This window comes from Anas acuta, chromosome 1 (genome assembly GCF_963932015.1).
Source record: "Anas acuta chromosome 1, bAnaAcu1.1, whole genome shotgun sequence".
Classification (NCBI taxonomy): Eukaryota; Metazoa; Chordata; class Aves; order Anseriformes; family Anatidae; genus Anas; species Anas acuta.
Genome location: NC_088979.1, coordinates 202,365,483 through 202,389,049, shown reverse-complemented (window position 1 = coordinate 202,389,049; position 23,567 = coordinate 202,365,483). Strand labels below are relative to the sequence as shown.

The following is a 23,567-nucleotide window of genomic DNA, read 5'->3' as shown; positions in this document are numbered from 1 at the left end:
TTGCATGTCTGTCTTAGCACGTGATACGTGGAGAGGTGCAAGATCTTATAAGGCTGCTGCATTTAAGCTCTTAGTTATACTTCTTCTGCAGGGTTAGCATTTCTGTCTGCTCAGAAGCTGGAGACTTGAACTCACCTGGGAGCCCCGGTAGTGAAATAAATTATCATAATATAGTGGGAAAAGAAAAGATTTTAGGCTGGTGAATGGTGCAGGGCTACCCTGGTGTATTACATCTGTTCATTTAGAGCTGTAATATTGCTTCAGCTTTGAGCTGCGTGACTGAGAAATCTTTATTTCAAGGGAAGGGGGCTGCTCGGGCTGAGGGAATGCAGGAAAACGTAACATCGAAATGCCAAAAGCCCCAACAGCATCCTGACACTAATTGTTAGTAATTATAATAGCAAGCTAAAGCTGAGCGTTGATTGTTAATTCATGGGTTTCGAACCTGTCTTAGTTTTTTTTTTAGGGGAGTCTGACTTGTGTATGTTTGGATTTTGGTGACTGGCAGCGCTGCAGTGTTGGCTGGGGGGGTGGGCAAGAGATGAAAAGACCCCTTGTAATTATTATTCTGATGCTCTGCCTTAAACAAAGTGTTGGCATAACGCTTGTACATGCAGATTCAGGACCATTCACCAAGGTGTCGTGTGCCCTACACGGCTAACAAGTATTCAGTTTCAGCTTGAACCAGGGGGGTGTGTTAGGGGCATCTCAGCCCTACCCCTCCTGCAAAACTCCGAGCAGCCCCACGTTATGGTGTAGCAACAGCCAACAAGACCTGAAAAACACAAACTTATCACATTGCCACCCACGGGTGCTCAAGATACCAGCGTAGGTATTATTATTATTATTATTATTTATATTTCCCTCCTTGGGTTTTCACCTCGATCACGCTCTGCAGCCCCTGCCTGTCTCCCGCACCGTGATGCAGCCCAGGCTGCTGCCGTGCTGCTCCCTTCCCTGTTAAGGAAATCTCCGGCGCTTTCCTCGTAGAGCTCGCATTGACATTGTAATGGAAGTGCTGCCCTTCCCCACGCTGCGCAAGGCTCGGAAAGATGATATCATTGGCACTAAATATACACCAGCCAGCAGGCCCCCTTGTCCGTGCCAGAGATGCTCTGGCAGGCTCCGACGTGACTTCTTTTCTATGTTTTGTCAATTCCATCGGTGGCAGGTGATTTCATTAACCGCTCGTTAATTGCTGGAGAGGAGCTCAGCCCTTTATTTGTTTGTTTTCTCTCTCCTGATGGTGTGCTCTCCCGTGCTGGCGGCTTCCTTGGGGTTCCCTCCTCCAAGATGCGCAGATTGGCATTGTCGCCCTGTTTCCAAGCCTACTGCTGCATTTTTATTTAATTCTTTTTTTTTTTTTTTTAATCTATCTGTTAATTTTCAGCTGGGTGGGATGGGGCTGCAAAGTTTGGAATTGGAGCTGAATTCCCAGAAAGTTCAGTTTCAGGATCTCAGCTCAGTCCTGTCCCCTGTGCCCAGTTTTAAGGTGCCTTGGTAGGATTTGGGTGCTCTTCAGCATGCCAAGAGTTCTTTGGGTGGGCAGTCTTGGACTCATCTGTCCGATCTTTGTGTTTCTCCCATAGTTATTAAAAATAATGGATAAATGGAGAGAGGCTGTCTGGGAAAGGACTGAGTTCCTCAGACCCAATCTAGAGTGGGGATGTGGTGTCATCAGTTTGCCCTGTAACAGTTCACTAGGACAGTCAGTGCATGTTCCTCGATCTTCCCCATCTCTCCTGCCTCTTATAAACAGTGTATGGCCTCGTTTCCTCTATTGCCCTGTAATCGGGCCCCTTGTCTACCTCTCCTTTGACTTTGTCCTTTAGGATATTTCTTTTCTCCCTCCTCCATCCAATTTTTTCCTTTCCCATAAGTAGCTTCCTTCAAGTCGAATGTCTTCTCCAGCTGACTGTCTGGCTCTGCTAGAGACTGTTACGGACCCATTTTCATGGCAGTGGGCTACTTATCTCACAAAACCTTGGCAATTCCTCCCATGGGTGGAGATATCCTCTCACCTTGCAGTCAGGGAGAGAAATCAAACCTCACAGGACACATCTCATCTCATCCTGCCGGAGACTGAAATTACCCTAACAGATGTCAGACGAGCCAAGTCCTAAAAACATCTCTTCCCCTCCATTAACAACGAGGGGAGCCGAGGGCAACTTGTTCAGATGTAAACACCTCTTATCTTTCTCTTCCACGTCTGTAAGTGACAGCAGTGGTGTTCCCCTGCTTTAGCAGGGGGCTCGTGAACAATTAGTGGTTGCGAGGTGCTCCAACATTGTGATAATAGAAGAGCTCGGAGCAGGGTTATCTCGTGCATGATTTTCCTGCTGGAATTTCATTGGCATCCTCAGATGGGGCCATTTTTCCAGGTCCTTTGCACTGTCCTGTATTTTCTTCCCTCTAATGCAGGTGACTTATCCCAATCCTTTCTGTAAAGCCCAGATGTTCTTACCTGGCTGGGCCATGAACCTGAAGGTTGCAAAGAGCAAACAGAAGATGAGCTGCAACATATCTCATGTGGCTTTGGAGGCAAGAGGGGCTGCCAACAAACCTGGCACGTGTGTATGCTCCTAAAGGACTGACTCCCTTTCATGTTTTTACAAATGCTCCCTACGCTGCTAAAAGCTTAGGAAGAAACCAAACGCCCCAAAAAAAACCTTGAGGTTCGTTGCAAAGGGAAAGGGAGCCTGCAGGATTTACGGCATCTGCAGCGACTGGGGGCACTGCCAGCAAATTCAGAGTTCCGAGTGGGTAAGCAGCCTGGTCTCTCGTTGGGATCGCACATCTGACAGCCGCAGCCATCCCGGGGCTGGCTCTGATGTTTTTATCCTGGAGATTTCTGCCACGCCGTATGGGCAGGACACTCCATCACATCACCACGCAGCAGCTCGAGGTGCCAGGGCACGTTTTGGCATTACATTTTTGAATGCTCAACATGCTTCCAGGTGATTTGGAGAATCAGGTTAGTAACACGGGACAGATTAAAGCAGGGAGGAAGTATTTAAGCATGCAAAGATGCAATCAAGATACTTTCAGAAGTGCTTAGGTGCGCGATTCCAGTTGCAGGAGGTCCTTATATCCAGGAACTTGCAATCAGAAGGGCACACGAGTAACAGGAGCAGGCAGATGCCAAAAGGGGAAAGCGTGGAAAGGAGCAGGTTCCTTAGAAGGGTCTGAGCGAAGCAGAGCAGGTGGTTGATTCGAAAGGCCAGCTCGGATCGGGGGCGACAGGGAGAACACGAGGGCACGAAGGGTAGTCCGAAAAACCGTGGTATGACATAATGGCAGAGCAGGAACCCTTGATCTATTCCTGGCTCTGTTGCTGATTGCAGCATGACCTCAGGCAAAACGCTTTCCTCTCTGCATGCCTCCCACGCTCTTCTCTGCATAGCCCGGGAGTTCTGCAGGGAATGGACTGTCACTTGCAATGAGCACGTCCTGCGCCGAGCCCGCTGGCACTTTGATCTCAGCTCAAAGCCTCGCGGGCAACTGAGCTACCAGTTCCAAACTGGGTGTTGTTGGGGCTCAGGTGCTTGCAGGTGCAAAATTTCCACTTGCAAACCCCCGCCGCTGGTGCGAGCTCCTTCCACGATGCACGTGCTCATGCGAGGTTTATCAGCTGAGCTCTTTCCAGCACGCAATTTTCTCGTAGACCCGCGTGCATCTCTGATTTCCCTGCCGTGTGGTTCGCAGGAATTCGGCGTCGTGGCCTCCCTGCCCCCTCCCAACAGGTTGACCATAAATTAGGGGCTGCTGTGGGTATTGGATTTCGCTCCAGCTGCTGGAGCTGTGGCACATCTGTGGTCCTCCTGTGGTTAATGGCTTCACAAAAATGAAGCAATAAAGGTTATGATGGCTGTGTTTTAACCTCCTGGCCCTCGTTCTGTTCGTTGGGAGTGTTTCTCGGGAACAGTTAAAAACCCACCGCCTGCATTTTAAACATCTCCCAGCGATGTGCCATCTCTGAGCAGCTTTTATTGAGTGCTTTCACTTTTGAAATTTAGCAAAGCTGAAGCATCTTTTTTCCCTCTTCTTAAATGTTTTTTTTTTTTTTCTTTAAAGAGAGACGATTCATCTTCTGTATAATAAACACCCATCTCTAAAACATGCTCCAACATTAAATTTATACATCTAATGTTAAATATGATCTGACATTTACGCACAACAGTGAAGATGGTGCAAAGCAAAAAGAGAAAGGGAAAATATCCCCTTTGCTTGAACTCTTTCAGTGGAAGTCTATAATGCACTTCTGAGGGACGGAGGCATGCATGGAGGAGGGGTTTGTTTGCAAAGAACAACTTGCATCTGTGGTCACCAATGAGTCCTTTGAGAGAGTATTTCCACCCTCTCACAAACCTCCTGTCCACTGTGAAAAGCCGAGACCACAAAAAGTGAATGGTGTCTTTGGACCCTGAGCTTTGGCTGCATCCAAAATGCTGGCATTTTAGCACACGTGCAGTGTGCATCCTTAGAAAATCAAGCTCGTTTCAGGTGTCTTCTCCCTGTCCTCCTCTCTGGCTCAACACCGATTCCTTAAGTGTTCGCTGGCTTTAAAAGGGCAGCGAAATCTTGGTTCTCCAACCAAGGTTGTGGTCATTTCTGCTGCCTGTTGTGGATGCTACGCAATGGGTCATTTGGGGATTCTCTAGCTGTAGGCTTTGTCTGCCCAGCGGAACAAATCCAGAACGTGTTTATCCTCCCAGCTCTGCTTACAGGTATGGAAGTGGCACTGCCCCTGAGCTGCAGAGAGAGCAAAGCTCTTCAAGAAGTGGATTTACCTGGAAAGAGGTATTGAAGTTTAAGAAAGTGGTTTAGATCATCTCCGAACCAGGTTTTCTATAGACAGAGGAGGTTAAAGCACTGCTTCTGTCACTCCCTGGAGACAGCTGCCCATCTGTTTCCTATATAAGTAACTCAGATGCTTAAGGAGAGAGTGATGAAATGCCCTGGAAGCGCAGACACACGGCAGGGGTATCTGACTCCACGTGAGACACCGCGGCAGAAAGTCCGAATGTGCCTTGCAGTCAAGTGACCTCCACAAGCTGCAAGAGCTGTGGGGCAGGAGAAGGGTGAGAAGCTCAAAGTTTGTAGGATGACAACGGGATTATTCCCTTAATGAGTTGTCCTGCTGCACTTGGTAAAGGAGGTATTTTCCCTGACCCTGCTTCCACCCTGAATTGTTCTTTATTACTGCTCGTGCACAGCTCCAGTCGTCTTCAAAATCTGCTGATGGTGCTTGACACGCCGAATTTTTGCAGCAGCAAGGCATGCTAGCCTCCCACTCGGAGAGGATAAACAACGCCTCATTTATTTATTTAACTCCCTCGCTATTAATTGCAAGGGATGACCCTTCACTTGTATATTATGGAGAGTGTTGGCTTCCTCTCTCCAAGTCTTCCAAGAGACATGCTGCTTAAGCGTGCTCGGCATAAAGCCTGAGAGGGGCCCTGGGACAGTTTTTTGAGGAACATGGGGTCTGGTGTTAGAGCTAATGAGCTTGTTAGGAGACATAGATTGGTATCCCTAGTGGCTCTGTCCTCTGCCACCGTGTCCAGCCTGTCTGCAATTAAGAACAAGGTCTGTGACACTGTGCTTTATACTGATCTACAACGAGACCAAAATGTCCGATTTTCACGGAATGTAGCAGAAACTCACGGTCTATAGAACAGGAACAATTTTTTCTTCTTTATGACTTGAATTCTTTAGAAGTCCCCAAAGACTTACTTTCTAAAACTGTTTATTATCATCGTTATTATTATTTTAACAGAGCTGCCTCTTATTTTTCTAGGTATTTAGGAATCAGAATAATTGTAGCCCAGGTAGTTGAAGCTATAATCTTTACGAGGGAATGCTAGGTATTTGGTATTGATGTATTTACAGGGTAAGAGGTAAAAGAAGAGTATCCAGATGATGCTGATAGATGGGAACGTGCAGATCTGGGGCCATGGTTGTCCAAGCCAACTCTTGCACTGTATCTGTAAGAGGTCAATATCTATGCAGAGTGCAAATCCAAGACGCAAAGTAACTCTGCAAACAATTCCCTTTGCTCAAGATCTGTCAAATCAGAAAATTCAGGTATGGAACCGACCTCAAGGATTCTTCTGATCCCTCCTGTCCTAAAGAAAAGCCTCTGTAGCTAAACCATCGAGCTGGGATGTTCGGGTTAACTTGGCCATCGTAGTGTCTCGAGGGAGAGCTCTGGACTCTGGTGGTCTCTGTCTGACTTGTGTCTTTCTGACTGCTGGGTTTGCAGGTGTTGACTTTATTTTAATGAAGGTCCAAAGCAGGATTGACCTATCCAGTAACTGGAAATATGTTCTTCTTGGGGTTGTCCAGCCAATGTCACACAATTCATCTCAGTGACTGTATTCAGTTCAGTCCCGTTGACTCCCTGCAATCCATTAGTGTCACCTTTCTTCCCTACCATTAATATCACCCAGGCTGCTCTTCCTTTTTGCACTGGAAATTGTAAATGGATAGATATGTTAATTGGTATCATTACAACAAACGGTCCCAGTCACACCGCAATTCAAGCGAACATTTCAGGTTGCCATTTAAATGATGAGATTTTTTTTTTTTTTTAATGCCACTGACAGCTACTTGTGTTTAATTCATTTTGATTTCGTTAGGAGGGGGAAGTTATCAGGATTGCATCATTAAAAATGCATGCTTGGGTTACTCATGCATGCTTCATATAGCCCTGCGTATGATCCATCATAATTCAACATTAGCCAATGGGGATAGCAAGTGGAAAGGGTCCGCTGAACATACATATAATTCAATTACATCCGTGACGTCACCTTGATTGGATTCTTAATGACACCTCCAAGCCGTGCTGTGGACAGGGCTGTGAAAAATGAGGCTTTCCACCGAGGCTGCCTGCGTTTGGGAACACAAGGTTTGTGCCCCTGCTCCGGATTTGCAGAAATTTGGGTCCAGCATGAACTGGGAGGCTGCTTCGGAGCTGCTTGGCGGCTGTGAAGCCAGCTCAGATGTTCCTGCATGAACCATCGGTCCTGGCTTTGATAGCAACTGTGCTGCTTGGGCTGTAGTAAAGAAATGAGACATTTTCTTTGACGTTGCTGGTGTTATTAAAGTACCAGCATAGCAGCTCCTGTGACAGAGGAACAAGGTGTTATGCTGGAATAAATGTAACCGGAATTATTATGCTTATTCTGGAATAAGGTGTAAGTGCTCGGAGTGGAGCACTGATTGGTGTTAAGCCTCTTCTAGGTGATGGGTGATTTGGAGCAGCGTGCGGCAATATTCCCTGCAGCTGGGAAGGGCAGCAGGAGATGTGACTGGAGGTATGGCTATCTGTTCCTCTGCAGCACAACCTTGCTAGGAATGTATTTGGTCGTATTTTCCACATTTGGTGTTGATTATTCAAACTGACTGAAGTGCCTCTTGCTTTCTTGGGGCGCGCAGAGTCGGGCTGGGGGACTTTCTGCTCCCTCCCCATGCTCTGTCTCCCATCAGCAAGTCCGTCCCTGTTGTTGTGACCAGGGTCAGCATCTGAATGCTGCAGTTCAGGTGTGTCAGCATCAATAATCCCACCTTCCTCCCCCCTCCCCTTCAATATAATCTTTAGTGAAATGAATCTCGCCTGCCTGCAATATACATAATGAGAAAAGCGCCGCTCCTGGGGCCCAGCCGGCGCAGGGCAGAGGTCAGGTAACGCAGCAGTGTCCATTATTTTGACAGCAGAGGTGGGCTTCCTCCCAGTGGAGGTTCCCAATGCTCTGAGCACCACGGGATAAGTCCCTGACATCTGTCCACGCTGCTGTTCCCTCTCTGGATCCTCGAGGTCACGCAGAAATGAGAAGTGAGCTGGAAACGAGCAGAGGGAGCACACAACCAGGTTGGCTTTTGACTTCTTGGTGGGTCAGAAGATCTGTGTTGGTCAGCAGAGCTGGCCAGGAAGGGTACACGTTGGAGAGAGAAGAGTGCACAGCACTCAGCAGGTCGTCAGCAGCATCTCCTTGAGAGCCAGCCTCATCCCCATGGGCACGATGAAGCCTTTGTTGGGCTGCAAGCCTTGCACAGCACCTCGCACACTCGGCAGCTGTCGCAGTTTGGGTGTCCTGGCTCTGTGTCTTTGGATTAGTCAAGTGGATCCGAGGTTGCTGATGCCGAGTTTTCCTTGACACTCCTTTAAAAAAAAAAGAAATAAGCAGACTCGGCACCCCTCGCTGCCTCTCGCTTGAATGTGTTTGGTAATAATTTGCTCTCCATGAGTGCGTCCCGTGCACTGAAGTCCCTCAGCACTTTTTCAGCCCTCGTGAATTAGGAGCCAGCAGTGGATTACCTCCAGTTTATTGGTGGTGGATCGCAAGCCCTGAGAACCCGAAAGGCCTCTTTGGAATCAGGACCAGGAGAAGAAATCATTCCCGCTTGTGACTTCTAGACCTCTGCTCTAAGCACACGAGCATTCAAACTACCCATCCTATTGATTTTCAATTACTGCTCAAATGGAAGCAGTTGTAGCTTTGTGTCAACCCCCGGGAGACTTCGCCCTGTCATCTCCAGCAAGCAGAGGGGGGAGAAATTCTCTCTTGCCCGCGCCGACGTGGCTTGTGGTTGCGTGGCTGAAATTCGGTCCTGAGCAGGAACGGGAGAGCGGTCTGGCTTTCGCCACAGCTTGCTAAAAACACCCGAATCCCTCTTTTTGGAGATGGCAATTCTTAGCTCTGCTGCCGGGGACAATACGAGGGTGAGCAGCGCGAAGAAAGCCTAGCTATAAATACAGAGCTATTGTGGCGGGGTGGGGAGTTATTGTTGGCGTGAGCACGGGGTATTTTTAAATCGTGTGAGGAGGCTTGTTTTAAGTGACAGCTGTGCTGAACCTGCTGGCATGTCAGGGGTAGAGCCGGATTAGCTGGGAGAAGACAGATGAGGAGTTGGAAGCTATAAAATTCACGTTATTCCTTCCTTGATTTTCAGGTTGGTGGGTGTTTGCCAGCCGCTCTCCGGGGCAGGTGACCCTGTGTGGTTGTCCGTGCACACACGGGACCTTTCATGGTACCCTGCACATACGAGGAGCTTTCAAGAATGCTTTCCGTGGTGGATCTCTCAGCTCTTTGCCGAAACAGCACCTCCGTTTTCCTGGCTGGAGGTGCAAAGGAGTTAAAATGTTGAGGTCGTGGCACTTTCCCTGCAGAAAAGGACTTCAAAGGTTTTATTTCCCAGCAGCCTGGCTGAGAGCTAGAAACGGTTTTGTGAGGTTTGGACTCATCACGGGCTTGGACTGCCCCGAACCATGCCTCGGTTCACATATCCATCCCCTGCTTCCAAACCGCCGTCTGCGCTCGCCCCATCAGCTTTCTGCAGCCTTGGTGTTATTTATAACGGCCTGGCAGCGGGGCAGCTGGGGCCAGTGTTGGGTTACCATCAGCTGCTCCCTTCCCAGTTCCTCTTTTCTGCCTCGGAGGGTGCAGCAGGGCTGGATTTCAGGCTGGGGTGGGGTGGTGACCCTGAACCTTTGCTGCCCTGCCCAAGGGACATGGCTCTTGTCCCCATCCTCCCCTTGGAGCAAGAAGTAGCCAGGCCCTGAGGTGCTCTCTGTAGGATGCTCTTTATAAGAGGGTGAAACCCTCCAGGGGAGTTTTGTGCCGTGTTGCCTTCTTGAAGCTCTAGCAGATCTTTCAGGCATGCTGCAGATGAAGGCCAAGCATTCCTGGAAGTCAGGAGGAGAGGCAGGGTCCTCGTGGTGAAGGTAAGTGGGCTGCTGTGCACAGGCAGCTTTATCTCGTGTCTTCTCCCCGTGGGGGAGCGAGCAGTCCTACCTGCTTCTGTTCCCTCCCTTATCAGCAACATCTGGCATCATCGCAGTTGTTCTATCTCCTCCTCGCAGCGCTGACATGAGAGGACATCTCCCAGGCTTGTTGACAAGGAGGAAAAGCAGCAGATGAGCAAAGCCTCAGCACGCGAATCCCCTCGACTCTTTCCTTGCCAGACTGAATGCCAGCTCGGCAGTGTCCCAGCGCAGGGAGAACACCAAAAGTGCCCGCAGTGCTCCCCTTTGTACCCTCTGTGCTGACCTGTGCTGACACCAAGCAGCAACCCTTTATCTGAGCGTCTGCTCAGCTGGAAGATGCAAACTCCGATTGTGTGCACGAGCTGGCAGGAACCCGAGGCCAGCAGCCAGATTAATATTCCATTCGAGCACGTAAAAGCTAGATATCTATTCTTTTCTCTTCTAATATGCAAAAACCAGCTCATGCTTTTTGCAAAAGAGGCTGCTGCGAGCACTTTTTTTTTTTTTTTCCTTTTGTAGCCTGAGTGCACGTAGGAGGGATGTACAGGGGTACCGGAGGCAGAAGGGCTGCAGCTTGGCTGCCCGATCCCTTTCTGGGCTTGTTGAGCACCTCTTAGAACCAGCTCCCCACAGTGGCTCTGCTTCAATCCCTTCTGCTCGTAGCTGGCTCTGCATCCTAGCAGGAGGCCTTTGGCTTCCCAGAAGAGGCAGCTACGAGCTGGCTCGAGTTCCTACCCTTCCCTCCCTGCCCCTCGCAGCTCCTGGAGCTGGATCTCCCTCTGCAAGAGCAGCGTCACCACTGTGAACTCCCCCCCTCCCTCCACCACGCTGGTGAAGTGCCCTTTGTAACACTCCAGGCTTTTGTTTTTTGCATGAGCCGAGTTGGGGTGAACTTGGCCAGGCTGCCAGAACATCATGAATAAGTTAGGAGGAAAGCTGTACGCCTTCCAGTGCTCGGAGCACACACACAGGCAGAGAAAGCAGGTTTGGTGCTCAAAAAGCAATCTGAGTGCTCATGTGGTGGTGTTTTGGACCCTTTTTATTTTTCATATTGGGTGAAATTTGGACCTTTCACATGGGTGCTGACCAGAGGAGTGTCCTGGTGTTTCTAAAGCCATGGCTGGTGGCAGGTGAGGGGCTTGAAAATCTCTCCAGCATCCCCTAAAAGCATTTTGGTGCACCAAATGATGGGCCAGCACCTATAGGATCTCCCACCTCAGCCACAGGTTGTGTCCCCTGAATGCTTCTGCCACCACTGCCACCACTCCTCCTGGACTCTCTGATTCTTCTGCTATTAGAGAGGCATCTTTACAAGCCAGAGGGGATGGTGCAGCCATCTCACCTCGCTGCCCGAGCAGCCCAGCCTGCGTGGCCCTGGAGCTATTACAGCGCCTTAAGAGAAGTGATTTTCCTGGAAAGTGAAAGATCTGCAAGGTCAAGCTGAAATCTTGCTCTGTGCTCTCCCTAAAATCACCACCGCAAGAGAAATGCTCGAACAAGGAGTCACCTTTCTCCTCCTGGGAACATCTCTGCCCTCCTTTAATCCTGTGTGCTGGTGCTTTTTGGTTTCCGAGCACCGAGCCTTCTCGATCTCCGTGCATGGGCGGCCACGTTCCTCCCTGCTCTCAGCTCCTGGCGTGTCGGTGGGATCTTGTTTATCCCCTTTGTGGTTTATTGCCTCTCCTGCCTCTTTCTGCAGAGTCCCTTGTCACCAGGATTTCACTCGTGCTGCCCTGGAGGGTCACTGCCAGCCACCTCTCCGCAGTTATTTCTGCCCAGTTGGTGCTTTGCAATGAAAACCAAAACTCGGTGGGACATCAACACCCCAGCTGAGCAAAGGACATCCCTGAGGCTGACCTCCTCCAGCACCTTGTGTCCTCTCTGGGACATGCAGGGGACATCCTAGAAGTTGTGCCAAAGGGACTGAGCAGCATGGAGAGAGCAGGTGAGGGCAGGCAGGCACGAGGACCACATTGCATCCATGCGTGCAGAGCTGCTGCATCCCCGAGCCCCCAAAGCTGCATTTTCCAAGGTGTTTGAGGGCTTTTTAATCAAAGAGGGCCACCGAATGATAACCCCAAAGCCCAGAGACTGGCTGCAGTGGAAGTGTCTCCAGTGACGTGTGGCAGCAGCATTTAAACCCTGCCTCTCCTCCGGCCGCTTCGGAAAGAGCAGCGCAAGCAGGCACGAAGCACGTCCAGCCTACAAATGCCTCCGCCAAAAATATTTGATGGAGACATATGCTCACCTCACACACATGCACAAAGCAGACAAATTTGATGAAGGGATTTGTTAGCAAAACGTGCTCCTGCTGCTGCCTTCTCCGATTTTGTTCTGTGGATGATTTTTTTTTTCATTTTCCCTTTTTTTTTTCTCTTTTTTTTTCTTTTCCCCCAAGTGCGTTTCTGCTGGCTGCTTTACATCTCGCGCCGCGTTCTGGAGGAGCTGACTCAGCAGTTCAGCACCCAGCCCCTGCTCGGAGGAATTTGCACTGGTTTTGTTTATTATTTTGAGCACAGCCAGTTCTTCTCTGCTATTAATTGGCAGGCAGGAAATGTTCCTTGGCCTTTTTCTGACGGCTGGTCCGTTTCTGGGACCCTGCTGTCGAGGAGGAGAAGCTCGTAGGGAACTTGTGCTTGAGTGATTAGCAAACAGAATATTATTGCAGAGCAAATGCATCTCTTGATAGCCGAGGTGTCAAATAGTTTGAGTAATGAGCGTGCTTTAAATATAGTTTATAACTTTCTCCTCGTGCATGTACCGCCTACTGTAGCTGCGCTGCGGAATACACATGCGGTGGGGCTGGGTGCATCAGTGATGGAGCCGTGTAATTACACCTACAGAGGAAGAGATTTGTCTGTGTTTATTTCTATACGGTTGTGTATTTAAAGAAAGGGTATTGCGCAGATGGAACCTCGTTTGGGTCACGTTTTCATAACAATCCGAGTTTAATTACGCCGTGGCAGTTTTGGCTTTATTTTCCTCTCGGTTTATTTCAGCTGCCCAAGCAGAAGGTTCGTGGCACAGGCGAGCACTCCATAAACCTGGGGGAGTGAAGAAACCTGTTTGTGGTGGTCTTAAGGGTGCAAGGAGCAGGAAAATAGCCCTGGCACTGCTGTTAGGATCATAGGAATTAATGGCAGTTGGATTATGAAAGATCCAGCCATGGTGTTTGTATCGAGGAGGCTTTGGTGAAGGGTTACATCCCTGGTAAGTGCAGGACCCTTTCTATAAGGCGTGAGCCCCCCGTTATTCCTGGACACCACCTCCTCCGGCTCTGCCAGCGCCTTTAGCTTTGATTTGTAAGATCCTATCATCCCTTCCCCTCCTCGTTATTGTTGTGGTTTGGTGTGATGCGCCCACGGAGATTTCCCCGAGCTTATTGCCTGGGTCTGGGATGCAGCAGAGGGAAAATCAATCCGCGCTTACCCCGCTCCTCGTGCCATAAAAAAGCCAGCTCTGATTGCTTGTGGAGACAGGAGACGGGCCTTGGATGGACTTCATATCACCGAAGTCTTACCCTAAACTTCAGAGCGAGACCATTGCTTCCCTTTTATTTATTTAGACTCTTGTTTGAAGAAAGCTTGATGGGCCTCGGAGGGCTGGAGCGGAGCGGCTGCGGAGGAGGAGTGAGAGCAAAGCACTGGCGATCTGCTCGGTGGAGGGAAATTCAGGAAATTTCAGGAAAAGGCCTCAAAAATACCTCCAGGGATGGAGCCTGTGCGTGGGGAGAGGGATGAGCTGGTGGAGGAGGTGAGGGCAGTGCCAGGGATTAGCTGCAGAGGGGAGGTAATCCCAAACCAGCAGGTGGGCTTGCCTGAACCTGGGGGATGGAGAACCCTTCTCAAGCGAGCAGTTAAGCTGCTGAGGTGCCAATATTTTCCCAGCAGGGCTGTTTGTTTTGGACGGGTGTCTGGGCTGCGTGTGTTTGGTTTAACTCCACGGGTAAAACATCCTGGGTCTGCAGAAGCCGGAGCTGGAGCGAACAGCACCAGGGCCACCTGCCCACACTGGTGGAGAGGTGCTCAGCAGATCGTGCTGCTGAAGCAATGCATCTTTTTTTGGGAAAAGTGCTGGTGGGCGGAGGGGAATGGAAATTTCTTTCTCACCTGCTTCCATTGAGCTTTCTGCACCGCTGCTCACATCTCAGTTATCTCCACTGCGTTTTTTTTTTTTTTTTCTCCCCTTCGAACTCCTCCCCACCAACTGTGCCAGCTCCCGAGGAAATAAAGCGTGGCCTGACACATTCCTGGCTCCTCCTGCATGGCTGGGCTTCTCTCACCTACCTGCTGGCCAGAGCAGGCCTGGGAACAGTTTTCCTTGCTGCTTTTGCTTTCCATGCTCGTGCAGCGTGACCCCACGCCGAGCCCCCCGAGGTGGCAGGTTGGGGCAAGCCGAAGGAGCTCCTTGTCCTTTAGGTAGGGTGACGGGGCAGGAGGAGGGGAACAGCGCCCTTGAGGTGGTGTTTTAGGGGATGCTGCCTGAATTTGCTGCTTGGATGATGTTTCCAGCAGCCGGGCACTCAAGGGTGGGTGTTTTTGCAGGTCTGATGCAGGAGGGAGCTGGGGAAACTCAGCTTGTGCTGCCCCATCACCAAGCTCTCGGCCACGCTTGGTCTTTCTTTGTCTCATCACCCTTTGGACAACGGCAGCATCTTCCTGACTGTCTCACTTATGGCTAATCTTATTTCATCTTCATAAAATCATGCCTTAACACGCAGTTTTAAGAGACTTTTAGCATCCAGAGACCCTCCCGGACCCATCCTGGATGCCTTTGTGATACCAAGCAGAGGAGCAGCGATGCAGCAGGAGCTCCTGGTGATCCCGCTGGGGAAGCCCTTGGGTGCCAGCCCTCCCTCTCTTCACATCCCATTGTTTGAAAGCCGCCTGCAAGCGGTGAGCGAGCCGCCGTGGCTGGCAGCGCTGTGCAAACGCCCCGTGCTCGCGCCGCTGTTTTACATTGATAATTCATCCCGAGATCAGCGCTTAGAATTAATTCAATTAAAGGGGCCTCATCATTCATTTATGAGGAGGGGAAGGCTTATGAGGAGCTGTAGGAGGGGAATGTCTCTGTGTGCACCGTGCTAGGGAAGGGATTCATTTCTAGCTGGGTCGTGGTGGGGAGCTGGGCATCCCCTGGGGTGCTGAGGATGGTAGATTTGGGTGCTGGTTTATCGACAGCCTAAACACTGAGCTGTGCTTTCACCTCTGGGTGTGGTGTTTCTGGATCAAACCCGAGCCATAGTATTAGGGCAGGGCCGTGCAGGGTCCTTCATGGGTGTGCACAGGGATGTCCATCCCCAAAATAACCAGCTCAGCCCCTCTCCTCACTCGTGTATACACTTGGGTGACAGCCCCAATATTTCTCTGCCTTTCCAGCTAGCTGTGTGATCCCAGAGATGCTGTTCTATGGTTTACAGGACCGTATTTTGCTCCTCCTGAATTTTAGTGCTCTGTCAGTGTCCCATCTGGCTTTGTGAAGGTTTCGTGAGTTGCTCTGTTCAGCTGGAATGGACCAGCGGGGGACACACATCAGGTGAAGGAAAGGATCTGGTCACACTCTCCAGTCAAAGCCCTACATCACAGCAACCATCAAAGGAAGACCTCTCTGCTCTTTCTTTTTCTACCTTGAGTCTGTACAATCGTAGCTGTTCCCACCATCAAAGAGCTTTCCCACCTGGGGGTTGGGGCTCGTACCGCTCGATAGCTCTTGAGCTTTCCAAACACATAGCGAGGATTTTCGGCTCATGATCCTTCTCCTGGGGTGAGCTGGCTAGGTCTGGAACTGCTTTATTTTTAATGTTTGGGTCAGGTTAAATCGCCCGGGCCTTGGGAAACTCGCCTGGCTGTGCTAGGGTGAGCCTTGAACCCCGGTGCCCTCGAGATTGGGGTAAACGTGCTTGGGAAATCAAAGTCCACCGAATGTCAACAGATGGCTCAGATTACCTCGTGGGAAAAGCTGCTCGGGTAAAGGATTTCTGGATGATTCTGCCATAAATGCTTTTCACCCTCCTTTTGCAATAGGTTTACCTTTCACCTGCCAAGGGTGTGAAGCACCTTGCTGAGCCCAGGTCAGGGTGGCAGCTGCCGGCACCCCAAATTTACTAAAACTGCCTCGCTGGGGAGCCGTTCCTGGTCTCGGTCCTTTTCCTTCCTTATATCTGGGTAGAAACATATTTTGACAGGCCAGTGATGCAGAAAATAACTTGCTGCTCTCCAACTGTTGCATCCCTTGACCCCAATTAGAATGTGGTGCATGCAGAAGTGTCAGCCTCTGGCTTGCTCTCCGCTCCCCATCCCCCTGACCAAAATTCCCATTACAAAGATGACACCTGAGTACTTCACCGGGAAGGGGGGGATGAAAATCAGCAGCGACCAGAGAACCAGGGTGGATCTGCAGCCGGGCTCATCTGGTGTTTTTCTGGCCTTCTTTTCAGGAGAAGGTGCAGGAGAATTCCAGCCTGCAGGAGTATTTCCCCTTGACCCATCTTATAGGGTTGGCTTTATGCCTTGCAACACGAAGCTGTACATCCCTTGCAGATCTCCAGTTTGGTCTTAGAGCATTTATTTTCAAGAATTAATAAGCAGAAGGTGTGCAGGATGAGTGAGGGAGCCCATGGGCTGTGAGGGAAGCAGCATGTGGGATGCTCTCATGGGATTCGGGTCCACCCAAGGCTGCATTTCTCCATTCCCCCACAGCTCCCCACATTCCCCCCAGCCCCCAAATCACAGCTCCCTGTGCTTGCACCAGGTTATCTGTGTGAGCACAGGGCTCCAGACTGTGACTCACTCGGTCTTCTCCCACACAGCTGCTGTAATTCAAGTGGAAAGCTCAGAAGATGGCAAAACCTCCGGGCACGGTAAAGATGCCAGGCCTTTAAGTGCATGCGGATGAACCCAGGGCTCATTTTGAACTTTGCAAAGCAGGGTAGGCTTGCTGTGATCTTATTGCCTCTGCCTGTTGCGGAGTGTCATTCTCCTTGGAAGTGACTGTGCAGTGGTGCTGTTCTCCACGTTCATTTTTTAGACCCTAATTTGCACAGAGATCAGCGAGAAAGACATCAAGCCCCCTCCTCAATATAACCCTGCATCCAGCAATTAATTAGCACGAGGAAGGGTGTTGAAGGCATTCAGCAGGGTGCTTCTCTTTTCCTTTGTTGACCTGGGACTCCGTCACTTGATTAATTTTCTTGGGATTAACTCAGGACAAGTGCAGGGAAAGGGAGCTGGGTGCAACCCTTCATAAATGTGCCTCCCCTTGTTGGGGGGTGGCCCTCCTCATTGAAGGGCTTGAAGCTGGGATGTCCTCTTGCCTTCATATGACAAAACTCCCTCAAAAGTCATTGCATCCAGCACTTTTCTTGGTCCTGGTGAAGCCGAATTTCCAAAGTTGGCCATCCTGACTTTCTGTGCAGGGTAGGGCACCAGGACGGTCCAAGAAGGTTCAGCCACATCCCCAACCTTTATTTTTTTTTCCTTTTGACTCTTCCTCAGAGTTGCTGACCTGAAACAGAGAGAGGAAAGCTGTTCTTACAAACGGAGCTGTCAACAAAACAGTGCCTCTGCTCGCTGTTCTGAAGGGCTTGGATCAGGGTGAAAAATTGGAGCAATGTTTATTTAGAGAAGATAAGCTTTAAGCTGAATATATATATATATTTTTGGCTGATAGTAATCGGGGATTTTTTCCCCCTTAAATAAGAAAATAACCGCCCAGTCTTCAGCTTCGTTTTAACATGAAAAATGTTGGTTGCTTGACAATTGTTTGAAAAAAAAAAAAGATTTCTGGATGAGAAACTAAAGAATGACTCAAAAGTTGATTAAGAAGGAGGGGAGATACAAAGTCAAAGTTTTCTAGCTGGAAAGAGTGATTTATTATCCGGCTATCTTTGCAAATGACAAAATAACTAATTAGATACAATTCATCATCAGAACTTGAAGCTGCCACTGGAATAAGTTAGAAGATTTTTATGAACAATTCCTAGTCTCAAGTCCTGATCTAAATGTAGCATAGCGTGTATGGAGAGTTAGTCAAATGCACCGAGACGCTGGGAAGGGCTTAATAAGATTCTGAAATTCTGCCCCCCGTAGAGTTTTTTTTCTAATGAAGGATTTGAAAAGGGCATTTTAGAGCGATGTTTTATACGGCAGCAGTCCTTTCCCATAAAACATCGGCTATAATAATTATTTTTATGCAGATCCCGAGGCACAGAGAGATTAAATGACTTTCTCAAGGTCAGACGGCAAGTCAGAGGCAGAACTGGTGAATGGATGAGAGTCCTGATTTGGGAGCCGTGGCTTCCACAAGTGCTTCTCACATCTTTCATCACTGAAGCTAGAAGCTCCAAGTCTTCATGGTCCTGATGTCCCAGCATTTATTGTTTCTTCGTGAGGGATGCAGCCCTGGGAGAAGGTCTGGTTGATCCTTGAGATGGGCATGAAGCTAGTGATGAGTACGTTGTCCTTGCTGGGTCAGCTCCCCGGGGACAGTTGTGATGAACACTTTCTAATTGGCTGTGTTGCCACTTGGTACGCTGGGAGAAAGTTGTGGGAAGAAGTCAGGTGGAGGCTTTCCTGCATGGTTTTCCACTGATAAAGACTCAGGGTTAATTTTAAAAGCCCACGGGATGATACACGTTGGCTCCCCGGGGTGACAAGGGATGACTTGGAAATTAGTTAGCCTTGTAGCATGGCAGCATTTCCACCAGTAAAAACCTGTGTAATGGTGAACTTTGCATTTCTCCTGCTTCTGGCCAGTCCTAGGGAAGGGATTTGCATTCTAGTGATTTTGCAAATCTTTCTGACCAGCCTCGTTTGGCCTCACCATGGCCCAGGGGACTGACGAAGTGAAGCAGTTGCACGCTTGTTAGGTGAAGTCGGGTAAGTCAGCTGCATTCCTCTCTGGGCTTTGTTTGTGCCTCCTGATATCCCTCCTTGAATTATGAGCTACGGAAAAGAATTATTGCTAAGGGGTTGTAGCTTGTTTAGTCTCCTGGTCATTGCAGGTTTGCTTCCAAATATGTTTTGTTCCATTTTAAGTGGCTCAAACCCAGGGCCTCCCGACAATTCCCCTGGGCCTCTCTCCTGCAGGCTGATAGATCTCGCTGTCAGGAAGTTATTCCTCATACTCAGGCTACTTCTTATCAGTCTGTCACTTTTTCAACTCATTGGGCTAATAGTTTTCCCATTACAAGAGCTGTCTCTCCATGTCCTTTCGCCCCCGTCTCCCCAAGGAAACCTCTTTCTTCTTGCAGGAAAAGACGGTCAGGCTGTGTGACTTCACAGGTCTTTCTCTCCCCTCCTACTGTAACTTCTTGGAGTCTGAGGGATTCTAGATCTGACCTGTGATGAACCCTGGCAGAGGGTAGAAAAGAATCGATTTGATAGAATAAGCAATGAAGACGTCGGTGTTCATAAATCCCATGGGTTTAGATATTCCCATAAATTTCAGAATCGTGTCTGAGGAGGGGTGAGACGGGGTCTTTTCTGTCCTGGATGCGCACGGCTTCTGGAGGCAGAGGGAACAGCTGGGTTGTTCTGGTGCTGGAAAACCATTTCCCAGATTTGTTTTCTCAGGATGAGGAGAAACAGAAAAGAGATAGAAAAACAAAGAACAGCACAAAACGAGAACGATCATTTCTGACGCTCATCTGAAGGAGCACGAAAAGGCTCCCCAGTTAAAGGAGAAAGTCCAAGGCAGGGCCACCACGGAAATCTGAACACACTGTCTGCTCAGGGCTCGTAAAAGCAGCTGTCCTCCCGTCTCGGCTGCAGATGTGCACAGATGATGTGTGGAATTCTGCCCCACGTGCATCGACATTTGGCATCGTCATTGCTGTCCCGCATTCCCAGTCTCCTCTCTGGAGAGCACCTCCCCAGCCAAGCAGCTGGGCTGGAGAGGAGGACATGGGGCTTGCTGCTGATTAAGCAATAATGAAATTAATAGCCTCTCAGCGTTCTTATATTAACAACAGCGTCAGCGTGTCAGTGTGTATTTACAATACAACTTACACAAATGCCATTTTGGTGCAGGGAGCACTTCATATTTGCAATTCTCTGCCACTGCAATAAAATCAATCAGCTGCTCTGAACAGAAACACATCCAGGAGATAGCAGCGTCCGTGGCACCGGGCCAGGCTTCCCGAGATCCATACGGGGGGCAGATGGGCAGAGAGGGGCTTGCATTCCTGCACTGAGATGCTCTCAGGGCTCTGCACAAGACCACCGTGAATCCAGCTGAATTAAGTCTCTGTTACCCAGGCAGCAGTGAAAGGGTTTTTGGAAAGGGATGAAAACTACCCAGTCATCTCCTCTGCAACTTGGAGCAAGCACCAAATCAGTGTGCTTTACAGGGCTAGGCACAATTTGGTTTAAAATATCTGAAATCACATCACTTTGCCTTGAAAAGTCCTCTTCTTGCACTGAAAGATGATTTTTTGTGCTTTGAGCCTAACACCCTAATTCCTGGGCATCCAAAGGCCCTTTTCCCACCAGTAGCAATGGTAGTGAGTGCAGCTAGCCCTGATTTGAAGTCTTGGGCTAGTAGCTGGATTTGATCTTGGCATCCCTAATTGAGCATTTGCAAGGAGAATCAATCTTGGACATTATGGCCCAAGTTCATAGGAGTGTGAAGGCATCTAACTACTTAAGATGCCCAAATCCCATTAATTTAAGGCAGCTTTAATGTTCTGAAATGATCTGAGAACCTTACAGCAGGACACAGCTCCCACTGAAGGCAGTGCAAAAAATCCTGTGAATTTCCCTGAGAGCTGTATAGATCCTGAATGGGCTTTTTATCTTGTTTTTCTTTAATGAGAAGGTAACTGGACTCTTGAAAGTGCCATACTGAGCCCTCTTGGGTCTGGACACCCTGCTATGCAACCGCAGGGAAGTTATTTACTGCTGCTCACCCTGTTTTTGTCCACAAGATGCTAAACCTGGATCCGTGAGTATTTCTCAAAGTGTGTAAGGCCCATCAATGTGGGTCTCCGTGTCAGTGAAGAATATGACAGCATTTGGAAGCATTTTGTAGTGGTTTCAGATGTAACAGCAGCCACGGCAAAATCACATTTGTCTATTAAAAAGACAAAAACACACAGGGAAATGAAAGAATCCCCGCACTTGAAGGATTAAATAGTGCATTGACTGCCTACAGCATCAAGGGCCCTTTGAAGGTCTGGATGCGATAGAAATACATGTGCTCATCTGACACACAGCAGGCATTGAAGTCAATAGAATTACATGAGGGATGGATTTGAATTTGGCCCCTTGCTCCCGACTTTTGCTGTCACGTTACGGTTTCAAGGCAAAGCATTCGGAAGCATGTACGGAGCAGGGAAACGTAAGCCTTGTGTAAACTAATACAGGTGTCAGAGCTCCTGGAAGCTCTCGAGTCCTAGCAGAAGAACTGATGAGCGGGAGTGGTTGCAGGGAGAAGTCTTAAAGGGTTCAAATCAACCAGAAGTGTCAGTCAAGGAGCCCGACAATGCCGGGAAATCAATGCCGAATTCTCAGAGAAGAGCGTGCAGGGAAAATGCTACCATTTGTTTGCAATTCTAATACAATGAATCAACAGATCGCTTGCAAAATGCTCCTGATGAAAATGCGCATAATAGATGTGCAGAACCAAGAGGGAGAGAGACGAGGTATCCGTGGCACTGAGGAGACGGGGATCTGGATTTAGGCTTTGCTGTAGAAATGTGAAAATGCTCTGGTGTAGCCAGGATGGGTCTGGCATCCACGGAGCCCTGGGATAGCCTGGAAGTGAAATGCATGTAAATTTATTTATATATATTTTGCCAGGGAAGTAGAGGTTTTAATAAAGAAGCAGTTGTTATTATGGATGGGTCAACCGTCCTGTGAAAATAACAAGCATGGGGGCATAGTATTCAGACTGAATAGATTAAAAATGATCTGAAAAACTGAGGAAGGTCTCCAAATACACAGCCCCAGCATCATTCCTCTCTATTATTTTCCTGATGAGAAATCCAGCTTTTTACGCTGTTCTTTTCTATTTATTTTTAATTTGTTTTTCATTTTTGAGGACGGAGAAGGAATCCTTTCCATGGAAAGTGGACAGGACTCAGTTGTTCATTGTGTTTTCCAGTGCAAGAGCTACTGAGTTTCTGCAGGAACTAGCAGGTGTCAGGGTCAAATCAGCAATTTGTCCTGGGGGAAAAATGGGGGGAAAAAGCCATCTCTCCATTCATAAAAAAAGCTAGTTGACTGATAAAACTTTCTGCTGTGGGATATACATGTATTTTGGTTTCAAAAACCAACCAGACAAATTTGTAGCAAAGAAATCAATGGAGGTCCATCAACTGTGAAGTTTCTACATTAGGCATGGGACATCCATGAGCCTAAAACTCTTGGAAGGAGTGTTCTGATTGTTTCTTAAAATCCAGGGTGCTGGATTTTTTAAATAAAGTTATTTTTTAAATAATGTTTAGATCAGTGCCAACATCAATGGAAGTCACTGAGTTATTGGCCCCACAGAAAGCTTTGGTCAAGAACCGGACAAGGCTGAATCTCATTTTTCCAGTCCCAAAAGGTGGATGGGGGCAGCTTGTCTTGGGCTACAGGCTGGAAAGGAGACAGACTGTGACCTCTGGGTGAGAGGGCAGAATAGCAGGTTTTATTTATTTCCACTAATATTGAGGAGAAGCAAATTCTAGGGCCTCTTCCAAGTCAGAACAAAGAAATTAAGGCACCACGGGAGAACAGGTGATGTAGAATGACCCATTGGGAATCTGAATAACATTTATGAGCATCCCAAGGATTATCTGTGATTTGTGTTCTTGCTGTGGAAGAGCAATGAGCTGGTTCTGAGCACCAAGGCTGTTGGTGAGCTGCTTCTTCTGGTGTCCCATCCATCTAAGCCATGATAGCCATTGCTCATAAATTGCTGCAATGTAATGTACACATTCAGGGAAGGGTTCAAAGAAATTACTCCTGTGAATCGAGAGTCACTTAGATCCATATTTTCTTTCAAAGCAAGTTCATGGATGTCTGGATTTCTCCAAACACTTCCATGCCTGGCACAGAAAAGAGAAAGAATAGCAGTACCCACTGCACTAAGCAGCTTTTTAACCAAGGCTCCCCACAGATTTTCCAGGCAAAGACCAACATGCGAAGAAGAATTTGGTGTTTAGGAGGTATGTGGGCATTGGGAATCTCTGCAATTGAACACTCTGCTCCCGTTGCCATTGAAGGAGAACAGAAAATTGGGCTCCTGACTGCTCTTTTCTCCCTTGGAAAGGTGCCTAGATGAGCAGGGTTAATTTGTGTCAGGGTAGGTTTCTGATATTTATATATATACACGTAATTATTTATATATTTTTTGTTGTTGACTTTTCTTTTTCTTTTTTTTTTTTTTTTTTTCTTCCAAAAGCAATGCCTTTTCCCCCCTTTCTTTCTCTCTGTATTTGTATCTTTCCCCTTCTGCCTCCTTTTCCCATGGCTTTCAGCCTCTTCCATTTTCTCTTTTCCCTGTTGCTTCCCTAAACGCACAAAGAAAAGCGTCTATCTAGTCGAGATGTATTCGGTTCTAGAGGACAACAGGGACAGACTCAACGATAAAGAATATATATAGAAAAAAATCAGGGAGAAAAAAAACTCAGGAAAACAAACTCTTGCACATCAGGGGAATTCCAATCTCCCCTTTAGCTAGACGTTTCAGCTACACGAGCTGTCCTGGGGAATTGTCTCTGCTTCCAATCACTGGAACCAAAAAGCTTGTGGAACAAGCTGTGATTTCAGGCAAAAGTAAGCTGCACTTGCCATAAAACAGAGTTTTTCTCATC

The 23,567-nt window shown here is 48.5% G+C and overlaps 1 protein-coding gene across 5 annotated transcripts in view; it reads left to right on the top strand.

The window, feature by feature from the left end:
• The window catches only part of PLXNA4 (plexin A4), a 405,534-nt gene that overhangs the window by 59,605 nt on the left and 322,362 nt on the right, over positions 1–23,567 (top strand). The window contains exon 4 of one of the 5 annotated variants that reach the window (XM_068670110.1): positions 1,884–8,893. The exons of the other annotated variants lie outside the window; for them this stretch is intronic. Within the exon in view, the coding sequence (XP_068526211.1) occupies positions 1,884–2,123 (240 nt within the window). The 3' untranslated portion in view covers positions 2,124–8,893. Of the gene's footprint in view, positions 1–1,883; positions 8,894–23,567 lie in introns of those variants that run through there. 5 annotated transcript variants of the gene reach the window in all.